The sequence below is a fragment of the Halichoerus grypus genome, chromosome 9, assembly GCF_964656455.1.
Source record: "Halichoerus grypus chromosome 9, mHalGry1.hap1.1, whole genome shotgun sequence".
NCBI lineage: Eukaryota > Metazoa > Chordata > Mammalia > Carnivora > Phocidae > Halichoerus > Halichoerus grypus.
This window is the reverse complement of record NC_135720.1, coordinates 85,521,165-85,536,989: the sequence shown is the minus strand read 5'-3', so window position 1 is coordinate 85,536,989 and position 15,825 is coordinate 85,521,165. Positions and strand designations below refer to the sequence as shown.

Sequence of the window (15,825 nt, the reverse complement as noted above, 5' to 3'; positions counted from 1 at the left end):
ACGTTTCAGAAGGTTTTAACTAATATCATGTGCCTTCTGCAAATGACAATGAAAATCTTTGAAGCTAGGAGTCCTGATGTGTTTGATAATCAGGGGTCTGAATAAAGGGTTTTCACTGTATGTCTACACAAGCACATGCTTATGTTTAACTCAGTGTACTGGATAATTTTGAACTGTAGACACCGGGCCATTTATGATGTAATTGATGGAAATATGCTTTTGCATGCAACAAAGGCCCATCGTATTAAAAGGTAAATGTTACAAAAATAATGTGTAGTGTAATTGCATCTTTAAAACAACCTAGAGCGTTCATCTTTGATAAATAAACTTTTCTGCATGAAATCGTATTTAAAAGCTAACTTGCAGCAGCAACGTGTTTTTTTTTTGGTGACAATTCAATATTTTGTTCTTTTTGTGGGTGTTCTGTTTGTTTGCAGTCAGATGAGTGAGCCTCATAGCGGTTTGACGCTCAAATGTGCCAAGTGTGGAGTAGTTTCGACAACAGCTTTGTCGGCCACCACCGCCAGTAACGCCATGTTAGTCCCAATCATTTACATCTTCTCGTGACAAATCTTTTACAGTGCATGTGAGAAAATGCTATTGTGGAAAAAAAAAATCATGTTTGCTACTACTGGAGCTAAGAGCATACTTAACTATTTATAATTGGCAACTGCCTTTATAACTAGTGTGGGATTGGCTATAAAAAAATAAATAAAAACTATCCAATGTTATCTGCTTTATGGTTTCCAAGTGAACGGTCTTGGTGCCACATCCAAGAATGCTTTGTTGAACGGGGGCTTAGTTACTGCCTGGGGCATGACGCGCGGCTCCGTCACAGCGCTCTCTCTCTCTCTCAACAGGGCGTCTCTTTGGAGTTCCTGCGTGGTGTTGCCCCTTCTGGCTCTGACGTGGATGTCTGCAGTTCTAGCCATGACAGACAAACGCTCCATATTGTTCCAAATACTTTTTGCCGTGTTTGATTCATTGCAAGGTTTTGTGATAGTCATGGTCCACTGCATTCTTCGGAGAGAGGTAAGAAAGAGAATTCCTCTGGCAGAGAGGGATGATGGTTAGATGCATATTTTCCTTGTTAACAAATAGGATCTTTTATTTTAATATCTTCAGATTAAAATCATCTCCTCTAAAGACAATCATTGGAAAGTCAAAGCTAAAGGGGAAGCTTTAAGGCAAAGTTCAAGAGGGCTCTTTGGACCCTGAAGGTGACAGTTAAAACAGATGGGACTGTGCAAGAGAAGATGCTTCCCGGCGGGGGGTGGGGGGGTGGGGGGGGGAGGGTCCCAGGCACCAGGGAGAGTAGAGTCAAGAGAGGTCATAGGTGGAGAGAAGTCTGTTAGAGACACTGGTGGATAAGGGTGCGGGGTGGCATATTTTTTAAGAGGCATAGTTCATAAACATAATACAATGATATCTCTTAAACCCATTCCCAAATTCCTGCTTCTGCACACAGCATATCCCCATTCCTTCATACTTAACTAATTTCATTTTAGATAGAAAATGTTGAAGATTGCTCAGTGGTTCTTGTGTCTCTATACTAAATTAAGGTTGCTAAAGGTGAATGATTTTGAGATGGATGTTTATACTTAGAAAATAAAAAAAAAAAATGTACACAATGGAACACGGAAGGCAGTAATTGTCCCCAGGAACTATATAGATCTATAATCACAGCATTTCTCCAGGTCACGGTTGAGGTTTATTGTCAGCAGTGAGGAAAACAAGTCCTCCTTCATGAGCTGAGACACTAACCTGCACCAAACCCACTGAGCAGTGATAGACGTCAGACGTGAGTTGTTTAGCAAGAAAATACTGTTTTCCAAGCAGTGCAAAAATTATGCTGAGTGCTTGCAAGCACTGACACAGTGTTTACAAGGTTTATGAGTCATTTTCGTGTTTGCTCTGGGGACAGTGGCGACTAAAACACAATGACACAGTGCCATGCTAGTAATTTTGAAGAAATAGTCTACGCTGTCATTTCGCATTATCCAGCTTGTTTGAGAACTTTATCATGATGTGCACATTGCAGAAAGACTCATGGGCATATGACTGCACACCACACAGTTTTTACAGTGATACGTGAAGGTAACCAAAGGTTTTTACCTGATTTACCAGATAGGAAGAACAATATTTCTGAGCTACTTCAGTAAGGTACAGATGTCAGCAATAAACCCACATGTGTATTCTAAGAACATTATATGATGAAAAGAAGAGTGACTTCACATTGCAAAGGAGGCAATATTTCATTATCTAAAAATCTCATTCAGCTTATAGTTGCCAAGCCTTTTAATTCCCTCATCACAAATGTCTACCTAGAATATCAGCATTAAAAATCTTGCAAGTATTCAATTCTTTGTAGACCAAAATTAGGTAAAAGTTAAAGGGAAATTGAATAATTTAGGGCTACGTTATTCTCTAACTATAGCTATCTTGTGGTCTTCTGCATTATCTAACAAAATTGTTCTAAGCAAATAGACACATGATGCATTTTTGATTGACAATTAAGGATGAACAGTTGCGGGTTTTAAGCAAGATACATAATATATTTATGCAATTTTCAGAAGATATCAACAGTGTAGGTGTTAAAGAGGAGAAAAGTATCCTATCTCTAAATAAGCCTCTCTTTTTCTTCAGAAATAAGCTTTGGAGATAGCCCTAGGCTATGTTAAAAATATTCAGGTTTTAAAGTGACAGATATTTTGGTGGCTTATTATCAAATTTTTGTTGCTTACATGAAGAAAAATATTTGGCACAAAAATTTATTTCCATCAGAACTTTTCCATACTTGCTAATTGGACTGGTAACTGTCAAAAACATGATTTAAGGGTAATTAAATCATATAATAAATGCTTCTGCTAAAATATCTGTAAGTATATGTTTTCTGTTTTAATAGGGAGTAAAAATATGAATATTGGCCCATTGCATTTTCAATGATTAGTTCAAATTGAATAGTTTTATAGCTGATAAATTAATAACAGAGTGTCATCACTCTCATTCCAGAACTGAAATGAAAAACCACATATCCATTATTTTTGCATTGACCTTAATACACTGCTGTAAGTACACAGAGCAGATGTCAGTTATAGGGCAAGTCTCTTTCAGAATTTCTCAAAGGAAGTTTTTACTGAAAGACCAAGAGAACCTTGTTTAAAAGGCTTTTGCAAATCTCAAGGACCACATCATAAGAAGGCCTCACCGGGTTCAGAGGAACTCTTTTTGACCTTCTAACTGCATATCGCCTAACACACCAGCAATAGGTCTATTTCATATTACCTGTGATCACACTGTGCTAACATTAACCACAGTCCACGAGAGTAGGAACATCTTCCCATATCCTCAGTGTCTCCTGTGAACAGACGTTCCATAAAAATACACCAAAGCAAATGGTCTAGATAGCTACCTATAAAATACTGGGTAATTACTCCTATCAAACTACCTGATAATCCCATAGGAGATTTTAGGAATACAGTTTTACCTCTACTGCTTTTTTCACTTTAAAATATTTTTCACAATAACCCAAGATGATTTGTATGGATTTTTCTTTATTAAAAATGTATAAGCAGTGTAAGAAATATTTCCTTCAACGTAGAGAGAGACTGGATGCAAATATACATATTTTTATTTCTGTGTATTTTTGACACGCAGTAACATAATTTGGTCATTTGTAGTCTTTAATGATTTTTCCAATATGAATTCAAAAGCCTTTTCCTATATTTACTTTTGCAATCTTACTGTGAAGGAGGTAGGTGTACACAGGGGAGGAATATAGCCTTGCAGTTAAAGAAGGAGAAAAGAAATAGTATAACTGGCATTTTAAATGTGATGTGTATGGGGCTTGATTTATTCTAAATGTGCCTTTGCTTTTAGTGGATCCAATTTTAAAACCAAATCATTTCAAGTCAGAAGGGAAGGGAGAAATGATCACTTTGGTTCTGCCAACTCAATTATATTCCACATTAAAAAAAAAAAAAACCAAATTGATTATTTGCGTAACAATTTGTTGTGGCCTCCAGATTGATATCTCAATATTTAAATTTCATAAAATTTGTATTCTTGAAAATACAGTTTCATCTTCTGGAGCAATTCTGTCTGTTGAATTGCTTTAGTAGATGCCTCTGACAAAAGAGAAAAGAAAAAGAGGGAATAAAAAGAAAAAAATTAAACCAAATGATTTATCACACATTAATTTCAGCAACAAAACATAGATCTTGGAAGCTAATATGTGTAATACCTAATAAGACAGAATCTAATAAATAAATATAGATGCTTCCTTCATTTATTCATCATTCCTTGATTAGAATTCATTTGCATTAAGCACATAACGACATCTACTATTTACTATTCTCCACATTGCTATGGAAATTCAAACTACACAAGTTATGAAACCTTTGAAATAGTTACTGTTGCTAGGAAACCGCTTTCTTGGTGCCTGCACATTCTTCTCATCTCTCCTGTCTCTGGCTGTGCCTGGCTCTAAGACAGTCTTACAGCTTAATGTCAGAGGGGGAAAATAACAAGATTGTGATACAAAATAAGCTACAATAAAACCCTTTCACTAAATGGAAGGAAAGAGGCAAGTGCTTAAATAGATGACTTTGTTGTGTCAGTACGTGAGGGTCCTGGGGCTGCTCTGTAGGGGCAGTAAGAAGGGCCAAGCTCCCCTTTTCTCTTTCCCCAGCACAGGCAGGAGGTCTAGGCTGCACCAGATGAGGTCCCAGACTCTTCATCCAAACCCAGGAAGCAATTTTGTAACAAAGCACTTGACATAAACAAACAGTTTTCTCTTTCTTTCATTCTTTCCCTCCTTCTCTCTTCCTCTCATTCCCCTCTGCCTTTTTTTTTCCTTCCAGTTTCCAATTTGGTCTTATTTCCGTAAAGAATACAGACAAACAAAATGATTTACAAGCACATGACTGTGAATATATAAAACAGACAAGCATCCTTACGGATCTCATCTAAAACCAATATTCTCCCCCAATCATTAAAAAAATAAATGAAGCCAATAGCGGTGAAATAACTAGAGAGCAATTTGAAAAGAGGTCATACTGCATATAATATAGTTCAGATGGAGAGTTGCATGAATCTCCAAGCCTGACTATTTACAGGGAAATTAGGTATGACTCATTATTACGGAAGCGCTTATCTGTGCACTCCCTTAATGAGGGAGGGCAAGAGTTTCAGTTAGTCTTTGGAAATGAGGGAGTGGGTGATAGGAGACTTCAGAATGCAATGGGTCCTGAGCGGAGAAACGGGGTCAGAGGATTAAGGAAGTGAAAGTTTCGAATAAGGGAAGATGGAGAGAGATTACTAGGCATGTGGTTTCCATGGAATGGAGCCTATGGTGAATATAGAGTAGTCTTCTCTGGGACCACCTGGGGTACATGGAGGCATAAAGCAAGTGATGTGATCCTAGACACTAGAGTGGTTTAAAAAAAAAAAAAATGGTTATAACTGCAACCCCAAGAGAAAGACAGTACTGACAACATTTGAGTGCATAGCATTGATTAAGTGGTGTTTTTAAAGCTTTCTCATTGGGGTGTTCAGTGGTCATGGTAAGAGGCCACTGTATGTCATGTCATGAAGAAGTTCAATAGATTTCATAGAGTTAGTGAATGGTCCAGGGTAGGAGGGCCAGGGTACCACTGATTCTGAGATTCTCAGCTTGCTCAGAAGGACAAAGATTTAAGGGAGAAGGGAGTGGGTTGCTAAGAGCCTTCTCTTTGGCAGGCCAAATTGAAGGTTCAAGAAGAAATACATTTAAAGATCATTTTGTGTGTTGTGTTTGTTTTCTGGGAATGGGAGAATGGCTGAAGGTACTGCAATGAAGCTGGATTTTATCAGAACAGAGAATGGAAAAGCACAAAGACTGCCTTTAAATAGGAACATGGATGTGACATAAGCAAGGATCGTATGCTTCTCTTCCTATATACTTATTCCCAGAAATCACCAACCTCCCTTATTCCATTTTTTATAAATCGTACCTCTCCCTCCAGATTAGGCTCTCCTGACCTGAGCATAATTCCAATTATATTATGAATATTTTCATCAGTCTTAATCAGCATCTGTGAACAAATTGAGACACAGAGTTCATGGCAGAGATTGGCAAACTCAATCCAACCATGGCTTGCTTTACCTAAAATTCTTCTGAGTATCTGGCCAAAAGGATAGGCAAATCCCACTTCCCACTCTTTCCGGTTACCTGGGATCCCACCTTGCAACATTGTCAAACTGGTGGCAGAAAGTTGAATATGTCTAGAATAGAGGTTTAAAATAAATATAAGAATAGAGGTCATGAATTAAGTTTTTATTTCTTGCCTTGAAGTGGATGGCTTGAGGCTAAAATGAAGTATCTTCTGTGAAGGCCTAAGTGGGGGAGTCTGACCTAGAACTTCCCTTCCTCCTTTGCTCATTTGCATGCTAAAGAAATGGTATTACATTTTTTCAGATCATATATGTGAAATGTCCTCTAGGGAAGCTTACTGTTACCCCCCCAAACTGATACAAAGCAAGGTAGAAAGCTACAACAATTTTGAGAGTGATAGGTTCTTTAGATGTTAAAAGATTCCAGTAGAAAGTCATTAGGACTGAAATGTAGGAATAAAGTCCATATTTTTCCTTCCATGTAAAGCAAAGGACAAACCATTTTTATTTCCTTTGCTATCAGAGAAGTCATGTAATACTTTCGTAATGTGAAGTCATTCATGTTATTTATGTCCGTTGGCATAACACACATGAAACTGAGAATAATCTTACTGGTTCATTTAATGATTAAATTATATGGAATTTAATATGATTAAAAAGAGCTGAGTCATTTATTTAATATGAATCGATAGAAACAATAGTAGACATTAGATCCAGGACAAAAAAGAGAATGCATAAGAAATTCCCCTCCCCCCCCACCAAGCTAACAATCTCAAATAATTATAAGAATGCAACTTAATTTCTTTGCTTGTCTTCAAATGATCCTCTGGAATAGAAAATCAAGAATAACTGCAGGTAGAACTGTCTTCTTAAAAGGTAAAGATTTGGGGTCTTAGCTGCTTGGTAGCTAAATACAGAGCCCATTTCCAGCAGTGCCGCTCTTGCCCGTGAGGTTTCTCTCCATTGCAGAGCTGCCAAACATTGCTCGGTGCTCTTCCCCAGCAATCTCTAAATCTGGCCCCAGCTTTCACAGTGACACTGCGAGCTGCCTTCAGAGTGAGGACCAGCCGAGAGGCTCTGGGCTTGCTGCTCCTGAGAGGAGCCAGATCCCTCTCCTGTGGGGGGAGACTGAAGTAAGACACACCCCTGCAAACTTGTTTGAATTCATTCCTCACCCAGGAAACCATCCACAATAAAAGGGTGTATGGCTTTGCAGGGGTTTTTAGAGCAGCCCCCAGCAGGAACTAGACAGGATAACTTTGGTGGTGCCCCTGATGGATACTTTAAGAAGACAGCCTTGATAGGTTATTCTTTTTACCTCACCTTATTTTTGAAGATGTCTCTTGACATTCTTTTTTTCATTTCACAACAGGACATCAGATTTCCTTAAAGTGCCCTAAATATTCCAAGGCTGTTTACATACCTGTTCTTTGCTACTCCCCCAGTACTTTTTAACCCTCTGTCAATTAAGGTTAAAGACCCATTGGGAGAGTATTTTAAAAAGAGGACATTTTGGAGGCTAGATTTTAATTGTGCCGTAATATGTCAAACATTTAGTTATTCAAGACAAGTTTAAAAATTGTATTTACTGGTCTTGCGTAAGTTTTAAAAAATGATAATATTGCAAGAACTTGGAGTTATATAAAATTTTTTTTAATTAAATTGTTACCTAAAATGAGTGGCTTATTCCCCACAAGTAGTAAGTCAGGTGAAGGAGTTTAGATGATAAATATATGGATCTTCTAACAATTGTTTTTCTTCAATCTTAACCACAAGGCAAGAAATACCAAAACTATTATTGTCCTGCACTATAAATATGACAGTTGGCACAGAAGATTTTAATATCGGGATGGAATAGCCAAATATAGATCTGTCTTTGTTTTTTATGCTTTCTTCTTGTCTAGATTAAGGTCCTTGTAGACTTGCTTTCTAAAAAATTCCAGTTGTTCTCCATTAGTACAATCTCCATGAGTACAATTGATTCGCCAAAGATAAAAGTCTTTTTGTTTACTTGATAGAAAATTCAATTAATTATCAAAATGTTTCCAAATAGCTGCAGATATATTTTCCAGGTACTGTCTCTCCTGAAACCCTTTTTTCTGTGATGAGGAATATGCATTATGAAATCTAGCCTAATCATTCCTCCCTGACAGTGTCGGACAAACATTAAAGGCTAACTCATCTAGATTGCCTGAATGCATTTTTAAGGTTTTGTAAAAATCAAACAGAGCATTTGGAATCAAGCAGAATTTCTCCTGCAAAGCTTTCTGAATTAGAAGTAACAGAAGCACTGAAAGTGTCAGAGAATCTAGCACTTAAATTATGGCATTTATATGACCATTAAAATGACTTTGAATTTACTGGAGAATTTTTATGCTTTTCTGTTTTATATTTCTTCCGAATAGCATTGACTATTGACAAAGCTGATTGACAAAGCATTGACTGATTGACAAAGTTGACATCATTCTCCAGGGTAGAAATGCCCTTAATCCATTGTCATGTTTGAGAATTTGGTAATTTAAAGGATTGATTTTGTGTGTGTATGTTATAAGAAAAGAGTTAGATTTCTTTTATATCTCCTTCAAGCGATCAGATAGTGGATTTTGAAGAGCAACTTAGCAGAAGTTGCTTTTCCATATTTCATTTCCACATATCATTCATTCCATATTTCATTCATTCATATTTCATTCCATATTTCATTGTCAGACAAAAATATCTTTGACAGCTAGACTCTGAAGGTCTGAAAATAGAGTGGTTAGCGTGGACCAGTTAAATTAATGTTTGGTATTACCAAGTGCCACTTTCATGTGTTATATATGCTAGTATTTAGAAATAGATTTGAAAAAAAATTTCTTGTGACAAGCTCCTGGAAGGCAATATTTCTAACATATGATTTATCTACCTTTATAAATTGTACTACTTGAACAGTTGCTCTGGGGCACAAACAGAAAATTAGCACATACCTATTTTTCTGAGGTTGGTTCTTTGGATTTTTTTTTTCTTTTTCCTGAAAACAGATATTGCTTTTCCCCAGTGCAAGTTTCTGTGTAGGAAACAGTGATCATCTGGCAAACACTAGACTCATTACCAATTTTTGATTATTAATGTGTCACTCTATGACTTAAAGCTATTACTTCTTAACCTAAAAAGGAGGATCCTGAAAGCATTTGCATTTAAAGAATCTAACATTTCCCATGTCATGTCTCCTTCAAGGGAGAAGCTGGATGATTTAGTTCTAAATATTTATCCAGTTCTTCAGGAAAAGATGATGAGACTAGATTTCCCTTCACCTGTACTTGTACTGAGGTGTTTGAAGGAGGAAAGAAGAAATTACCTTGCTCATTGATAGCAGACAACTCCTCACTCTTTTTTTCCCAGTAAATCTCAGATTTAGATATATTAGAATTAGAGGATAGAGAAGAAGTCAGAGAGCACTGAGTCCATTCCCCACTCCCTAAATTCACAGCCATAGTGGCTGCATCACCAGGATTCTAACCTGAGGTGGAGAAAAGGAAGTAGACAAAGGTCTCCTTATTGTACTGGTCGGCCAGGACTCTGTGGCGGTAACTAAACCCTTTGTCACTTCCCAAATCTTGCAGTGATGACTTAGGACATGGGTGAGAGGAGCAGAAAACAACAGGCTCAGTTTTCTTCCGGCCAATACGTATACTATACACATTTCACAGCAAAACAGTGACAGGATATTTCATGTGAGTGCTTTTCAGAAGTAAAGATCATTCATTACGTGTTTACTTTGGTCCTCTGTGTGACGGCGCTTTGGTAAAATAGGGGATATGCAACATCATCTCTGCTTTGTTTTTTAATCCAATAAAACAGATTATAATAAACTAGACAGAGAATATCAATCCTGTGAAGTCAAAAACAACAAAATACGAAAATGACCTTGCCATTGACTGGATAAGAAGCTACTTGTATTAATGTCTATCAATAGCTTGTTAGGAGCCTAATGAGCCACAGGAAGTGGGAAGGACATGTTAATGGGAAGGCATCATGTGATCAGAATAACTATCAATTGATTTATGTGTTTGTTATTCATCGATTCATGTTTACTCGTTTAATAAAGAAATTAATGTTCTTCAAATTTCCTTGTGATATGTGTTTCTTTACTCAGAATCCAATTGTGAATGTGTATTAAGGAAATTTGGCTTTGCAAAGTGATCTTTTTTTTCTTCTTCTTCTTTTAAGACAACCAGAAAGAGTTGTTTTGTTACCTTTTTGTTTCATTGTGTTTTGTTTTTACACCAAGGCACATGGTACTTGAACGGAGACAAGAAATAGTTGTCCCTAAATGATCCCAAATCAATTCCAGTCAAAAGATCATTGAGTAATCTCATTTTTGCAATGTTTAAAGCTATTATGAAGATTATGCCATATCAAATAGGAAATCCCTCTTGAAAGACATGCACATTGGTTATGACAGTGAAAAATAAATCTGCCCTCTGGCAAGAATTACTGGTTTTTCAGCCAGACGCAGCCCTGGTGAAAACTGAGGAGTTTCCAGCACTTCCCCCAATAGATTATGGCAAGTGATAGATGTCCTTGGCATAAAGTCCAGGGATACTGGTATATGTATTAAGAAGTAAGCAAAATGGGTATTAGATATAAAACAATGATAGTTATCATTTCTCAACTGATTGCCAATATAGAGAGTATCTGGTCATTACCAAGAGAGAAGAAAATTAATGGGTTTCTCCCCCCTACAGGTTCAGGATGCATTTAGATGCCGATTGAGAAACTGTCAGGATCCGATCAATGCTGATTCTTCAAGTTCTTTTCCTAATGGGCATGCTCAAATAATGGTGAGCTTTTATTTTCCTTCTGACTCTTGATTAAGTAATGATTTGTGATGGGAGTAAACAAAATATTCTTACTACTAAAATAGTATCCAAGTCCCATTTTGAGTGACTTTGGCTTTAGTTCATTAACAGATTTAGAACTACCAGATAACCATTCTGTTTGAATTGTTTGGGAGTCCCAGATCTGTTATGGGCCCCCTGGTGTGTTGAGTGTGGGGTTTCTACACAACACCAGAGTATTTTCATCCCTGCACAGAATGAGGGATAACAATTTGTCCACAGGAACCTGTTTGTTTACAGACCAGAACACTATGGACCTGTTCTTCTGGTCGTAAAGCATGGTTCTCAGCCTTATCTGTGCATTAGAATTCACACTCCAGACCAGTGAAATCAGAAAGTCTGGGGTGGGACCCCAGGTATTGGTGGTTCCAATATGCAGCCTAAGATTAGAACCACTGCCCTAAGGCAGAAGGGCATGGTCACAATTCCAATAAAAGCTCAGTCATTGTACATGAGCTCTGACTGGTGAGATTAAGGGGTCCTTTAGGCATAAGCACTTTGGTGTCTTTTAGAAATGAGATAAGATTTAAACTGATTCATTAAAAGCAGGACTTAAATAGAGATTTCTTTTACCATATACTCAATTTATTATGAATGTTTTTGGATTAGACAACATAAAATAGTCAAAATGGTACACTAATAACTAAGACTTAAGAAGGAATTATCAATTCTGTATTAAAACAAACAGATGAGGGGCGCCTGGGTGGCTCCGTCGTTAGGCGTCTGCCTTCGACTCAGGTGGTGGTCCCGGGGTCCTGGGATCGAGCCCCGCATTGGGCTCCCTGCTCCACGGGAAACCTGCTTCTCCCTCTCCCATTCCCCCTGCTTGTGTGCCCTCTCTCGCTGTGTGTCTGTCAGGTAAATAAATAAAATCTTTAAAAAAAATAAAAAAAAAAACAGATGAATACTGAAATTTCTAATTTAAAACATTAGGATAAATTTTAAAAATTCTAAATAATATCATCCAGTATATGACTGGAAGAACTTGATTAAGATGGGCTAATTTAATTTTTCCACTTAAAAAAATTAACTGATCTGTTTAAAAGTATGGGGATGAAAGTGAACTCTGGCAGGTTGTAGACCAGATTAGTATTGTTTAATCTTCGATTATAATTCCTAGATCTAAAAGGCTTTTGTCAGTTTGAATGAAAATGGATCATTTGAAGAGCCTGGTCTGACTGTTAAGGGTTTGACAAAGCTGTATTATAAAATACTACATTATACTACATTATAAACAATATATTCAAAGTGAATAAAAATACAAATAACAGAGACATTTATTTAAGTATGTTCATAATAATAATGCACATTCTTTTTTAGTGTGGTTTAAGGAATTGCCTTGAAACTCTATTCTTTTATATATGGTGTCAGTCTCCTGACTGAAGATGACAGTGGGTATTGTATTGCTTTATTAAAATTATATGCCACTTTTCCACTTTTTAATTCAACATTTGGTCTCTAAGAAATAGGCTTAAAAATAATTTGATTACTCCTCAAGAAACTTCTTTTGCACAAAACAATAATCTAGTACTGCCTAGTCAGATATCTGTAAACTTTAGTTAATCTAGTTAGTAAAAGTCACTCGAGGTCTTCATTAAATGATGATTCTGTACCTTATTATTTGTTGTTACAGACAGACTTTGAAAAGGATGTAGACATTGCTTGTCGATCAGGTAAGAATATTTGGATTTTGAAAATATCATTAGGGAAGTGAAATCACTTTTATGATTTTGATTTTAATGAAAATGCCACAGCTTACACATCACATATTCATGTGGATGAATAAATAGAATATTTCAAAGGGAAGCACTGTAATAGCAAAATGTGGTGGAGGGGGAGGGCGGGGGTGAAGGGAGAATGAGGATTGACAGAGAAACTAAGAATGGTTAATAAGAAGCACAGTGACAACAGAAAAGCATGGACTACGAGACCTAAGACTTCCATTCCACTGCTTCCTGGTCGTCAGGTCTAAGGCCAGTTTGGCCTCTTCGTGCCTCACTTCCATCATTTGTGGAATATGGGTTGTTGCAAGGATGAAACACAGTGTGTATCATAGTTGCTGCCGTTGCTACGTGCTTAGTGGGGCCCAGGAGAAACCGTTCGGCGCGCTCTGCATTAGAGAGCTAGGGTCCCACGGACGGTGTCCCCAGTGGGTATCCTCAGCCTGGGGCTGAACTCTCACCAGGAGTAGATGACTCAGGAGTTTCAAAGGAAACTACAGGTTTCATTTTTTGGATAATTCCAGTTGTTGCAAATGTTTCTTTATATTGGGGATATATAATACACCTTATTTTACCTTGTATTCATTGACTTTAGTGCTGCCTTCTAAAATAAGAGTGGCTGTCTACTTCATCTAAATATCCAGATGTTTGGAAGCAAATCCTATTTAGCCCAGTCCAAGCCCTTTTTCTCCAGGCTAAACAAACCATGGTTCCTCATTCATTCCTCATAACATCCTCCCCGGCAGGCACGGTGCCCACATAGCCTCCAGTCTGTCAAGAGTTTTTAAATTATGGTGCCCAAACGTACACACTTATTCAGCATTTCTCACAGTCGGCACTTTACTTATATTAATGTTATCTACATTTGCATTTCATTTCATAGCAACTGGTACATTACTACTAACTGTCAACTTGTTGTCATCTAAAATCCCTAAGACCTCTTGTAGTAGTTGTCAGGACTTTACCAGTAGAGGATTAGGTAAAGGCTCTAGGTTTTTTCCTTGAAGAAAAATCTGGCCTTGCATTTATCTCTCTTTGTGATTTTGCTAGTTTCAGGTTAGCCTTCTATCCATTTGAAATTTTTTGGCCATTGAAAGATTGACGAGAATACCTTCTAAATATTTATTCAAACTGTCAATCAAGGAATTGGATGGGAAGAGAATGAGGATAGAACCCTGCTGTGTTCAGTAGGACACCTCCCACCCACCCCACATGGACTCCCTTTAAGTATATATACTTTTCAGAATCAACTCATGACCATTAAACATCTTTGCAGGTTGTGAGATTACAGAGTTGTCATAATCACAAGAATATGAGAGACTAAGTTCATATTCTCATTTCTGAATTCAGTGAAAATACTCAGAGCAGAGCAGTAGAATAACTATCATAACTTGGCAACCCACCCACGGTGGGCCTGGGGGTAGGGGATTAGGAATCACTCTTTCTTGTTTAATATCTAACAAAATATTGCTAAGAAACAGCCTCAGTAGTGTTTGATTTCCAAAGTCTACCATTTCTGTTTTTGGACAACTGATAAAACATTTTCCCTTGCTCTATCTGCTTTCCATAATTTCTCAAAGATCACTAGCCATGGTGCCAGGTTCTACATCTGTGTTCCAAGATGGATGTGATCTGTCTGGGGTCCAGAAGCCTGAGTTTCTTTAAAATAACTAGGTGTTCATTTAATTCCTATTTTCCTACATTTAGTTTAGTTTCCTTTCAGCCTTTTTTGGTGTACTCTTTACAGTTATCGTTGAAAGAGGAACAAAGTAGTTTTGTCCAGAGCAGCAGGGAACTTGTTCGAAGTGCAAACTTTCAGGCCCTACCCCAGATCTACTGTGGGGTGGGGTGCAGTTACCAGTGTTCTCACAAGCCGTCCAGGTACTCTGATGCATGCTGATGTTGGAGAACCACCGTGTTAGATTATCCCACCCAAGCCATGGTCTCATCCATCAGTATTCATCCTGCTCTCTTGTTAAATTACCCCTTTTCCCCAGACTTCGTTGCATTCTGGGATTTAGTATTCCTAATACAGGCCAGAACCGTTATTTTGTTGGAAAATATTTTTGTAATTTTTTTCATTTTTTGTCTGTGCCCTTTTTAACTGAGCTCGTCAGGAACTTGCCTTGAGTTTTTCCTAGAGGTATCTGTTCAGTTCAGTTTTAAAGTTTCAATTCATGGGCTCCGAGTAATCTTTCTCTAAGTTTTGTTGAAATTCACTTTCCCAAAGGGTGGAATATATATCCGATTATGCAAAATATTTAGGTGCTTTTTGTTTTGCTGTGTTGTGTTTGTGTTTTGCCTTTTACAACTTAATTTCTCGTAAAAGCCCCATCACTTCAACATCATGTTTGTGCTGTGTAGGTGGTATGCATGTGTTTACGTTTCCATTCAAAATTTGGATATCCATTTTAAGCAAGTCTAAGAGGCAAAAATATCTCTCATATGGAGGAGACACTACTTCATAAGAGGAACTGTCTTTCCCCAAATATTTAAGATACACAATTTTTCAGTAAAGACAGCTGTGTCATGTAAAAATATGGTAACTATAACTACAAATCATATTAACTGATACAAAACTAAATGTATCCTGCACAAGTACAGATTATGAAATCAATATTCAGTACCAAAATTTCCTTTATATTTTCTAATATATTCATAAAAGTATAAAATTATATATGTCCTTAATGTAATATGACCTGTTCCCATAACTTGCCTTTAAATTGTACGGCTATAAATTTTGGATTAGTTTTTGCATGCAGTTAAAGATTGAAACTGTTCTTCCCTGAATTTGGAGATTTTTTAAAGTATTTTATTTAAAATGTTATCAAGTCTATTAATTTAACATACTTTGCCCCTTAATGTCTTTACGTAAATTTTTCCTGGCAACTACAATTCATTACTGATCTGAGGTTGGGAAATAAGTTTTTAAAACTGAATTATCCCATTTTTTATATAATAAATACAAAAACTTACAACCAAATTGTGGATTAATAAAAAAAAATGTAGATATAGGTTTAACATGATTTTTAGTGTCTCAAATAAAGAGACCTAATACAGTAATTAAATACAGC

At 37.0% G+C, this 15,825-nt stretch overlaps 1 protein-coding gene across 4 annotated transcripts in view; it reads left to right on the top strand.

Moving 5' to 3' along the window:
- ADGRB3 (adhesion G protein-coupled receptor B3) overlaps positions 1-15,825 on the top strand; it is a 711,244-nt gene that overhangs the window by 658,905 nt on the left and 36,514 nt on the right. For 3 of the 4 annotated variants that reach the window (XM_078055165.1, XM_078055166.1, XM_078055164.1), the window contains 4 exons: positions 438-536; positions 861-1,032; positions 10,878-10,973; positions 12,664-12,703. In XM_078055165.1, coding sequence (XP_077911291.1) covers positions 438-536; positions 861-1,032; positions 10,878-10,973; positions 12,664-12,703 — 407 coding nt within the window. The remainder of the gene's footprint in view (positions 1-437; positions 537-860; positions 1,033-10,877; positions 10,974-12,663; positions 12,704-15,825) is intronic. The other variant, XM_078055167.1, reaches the window with a different exon arrangement.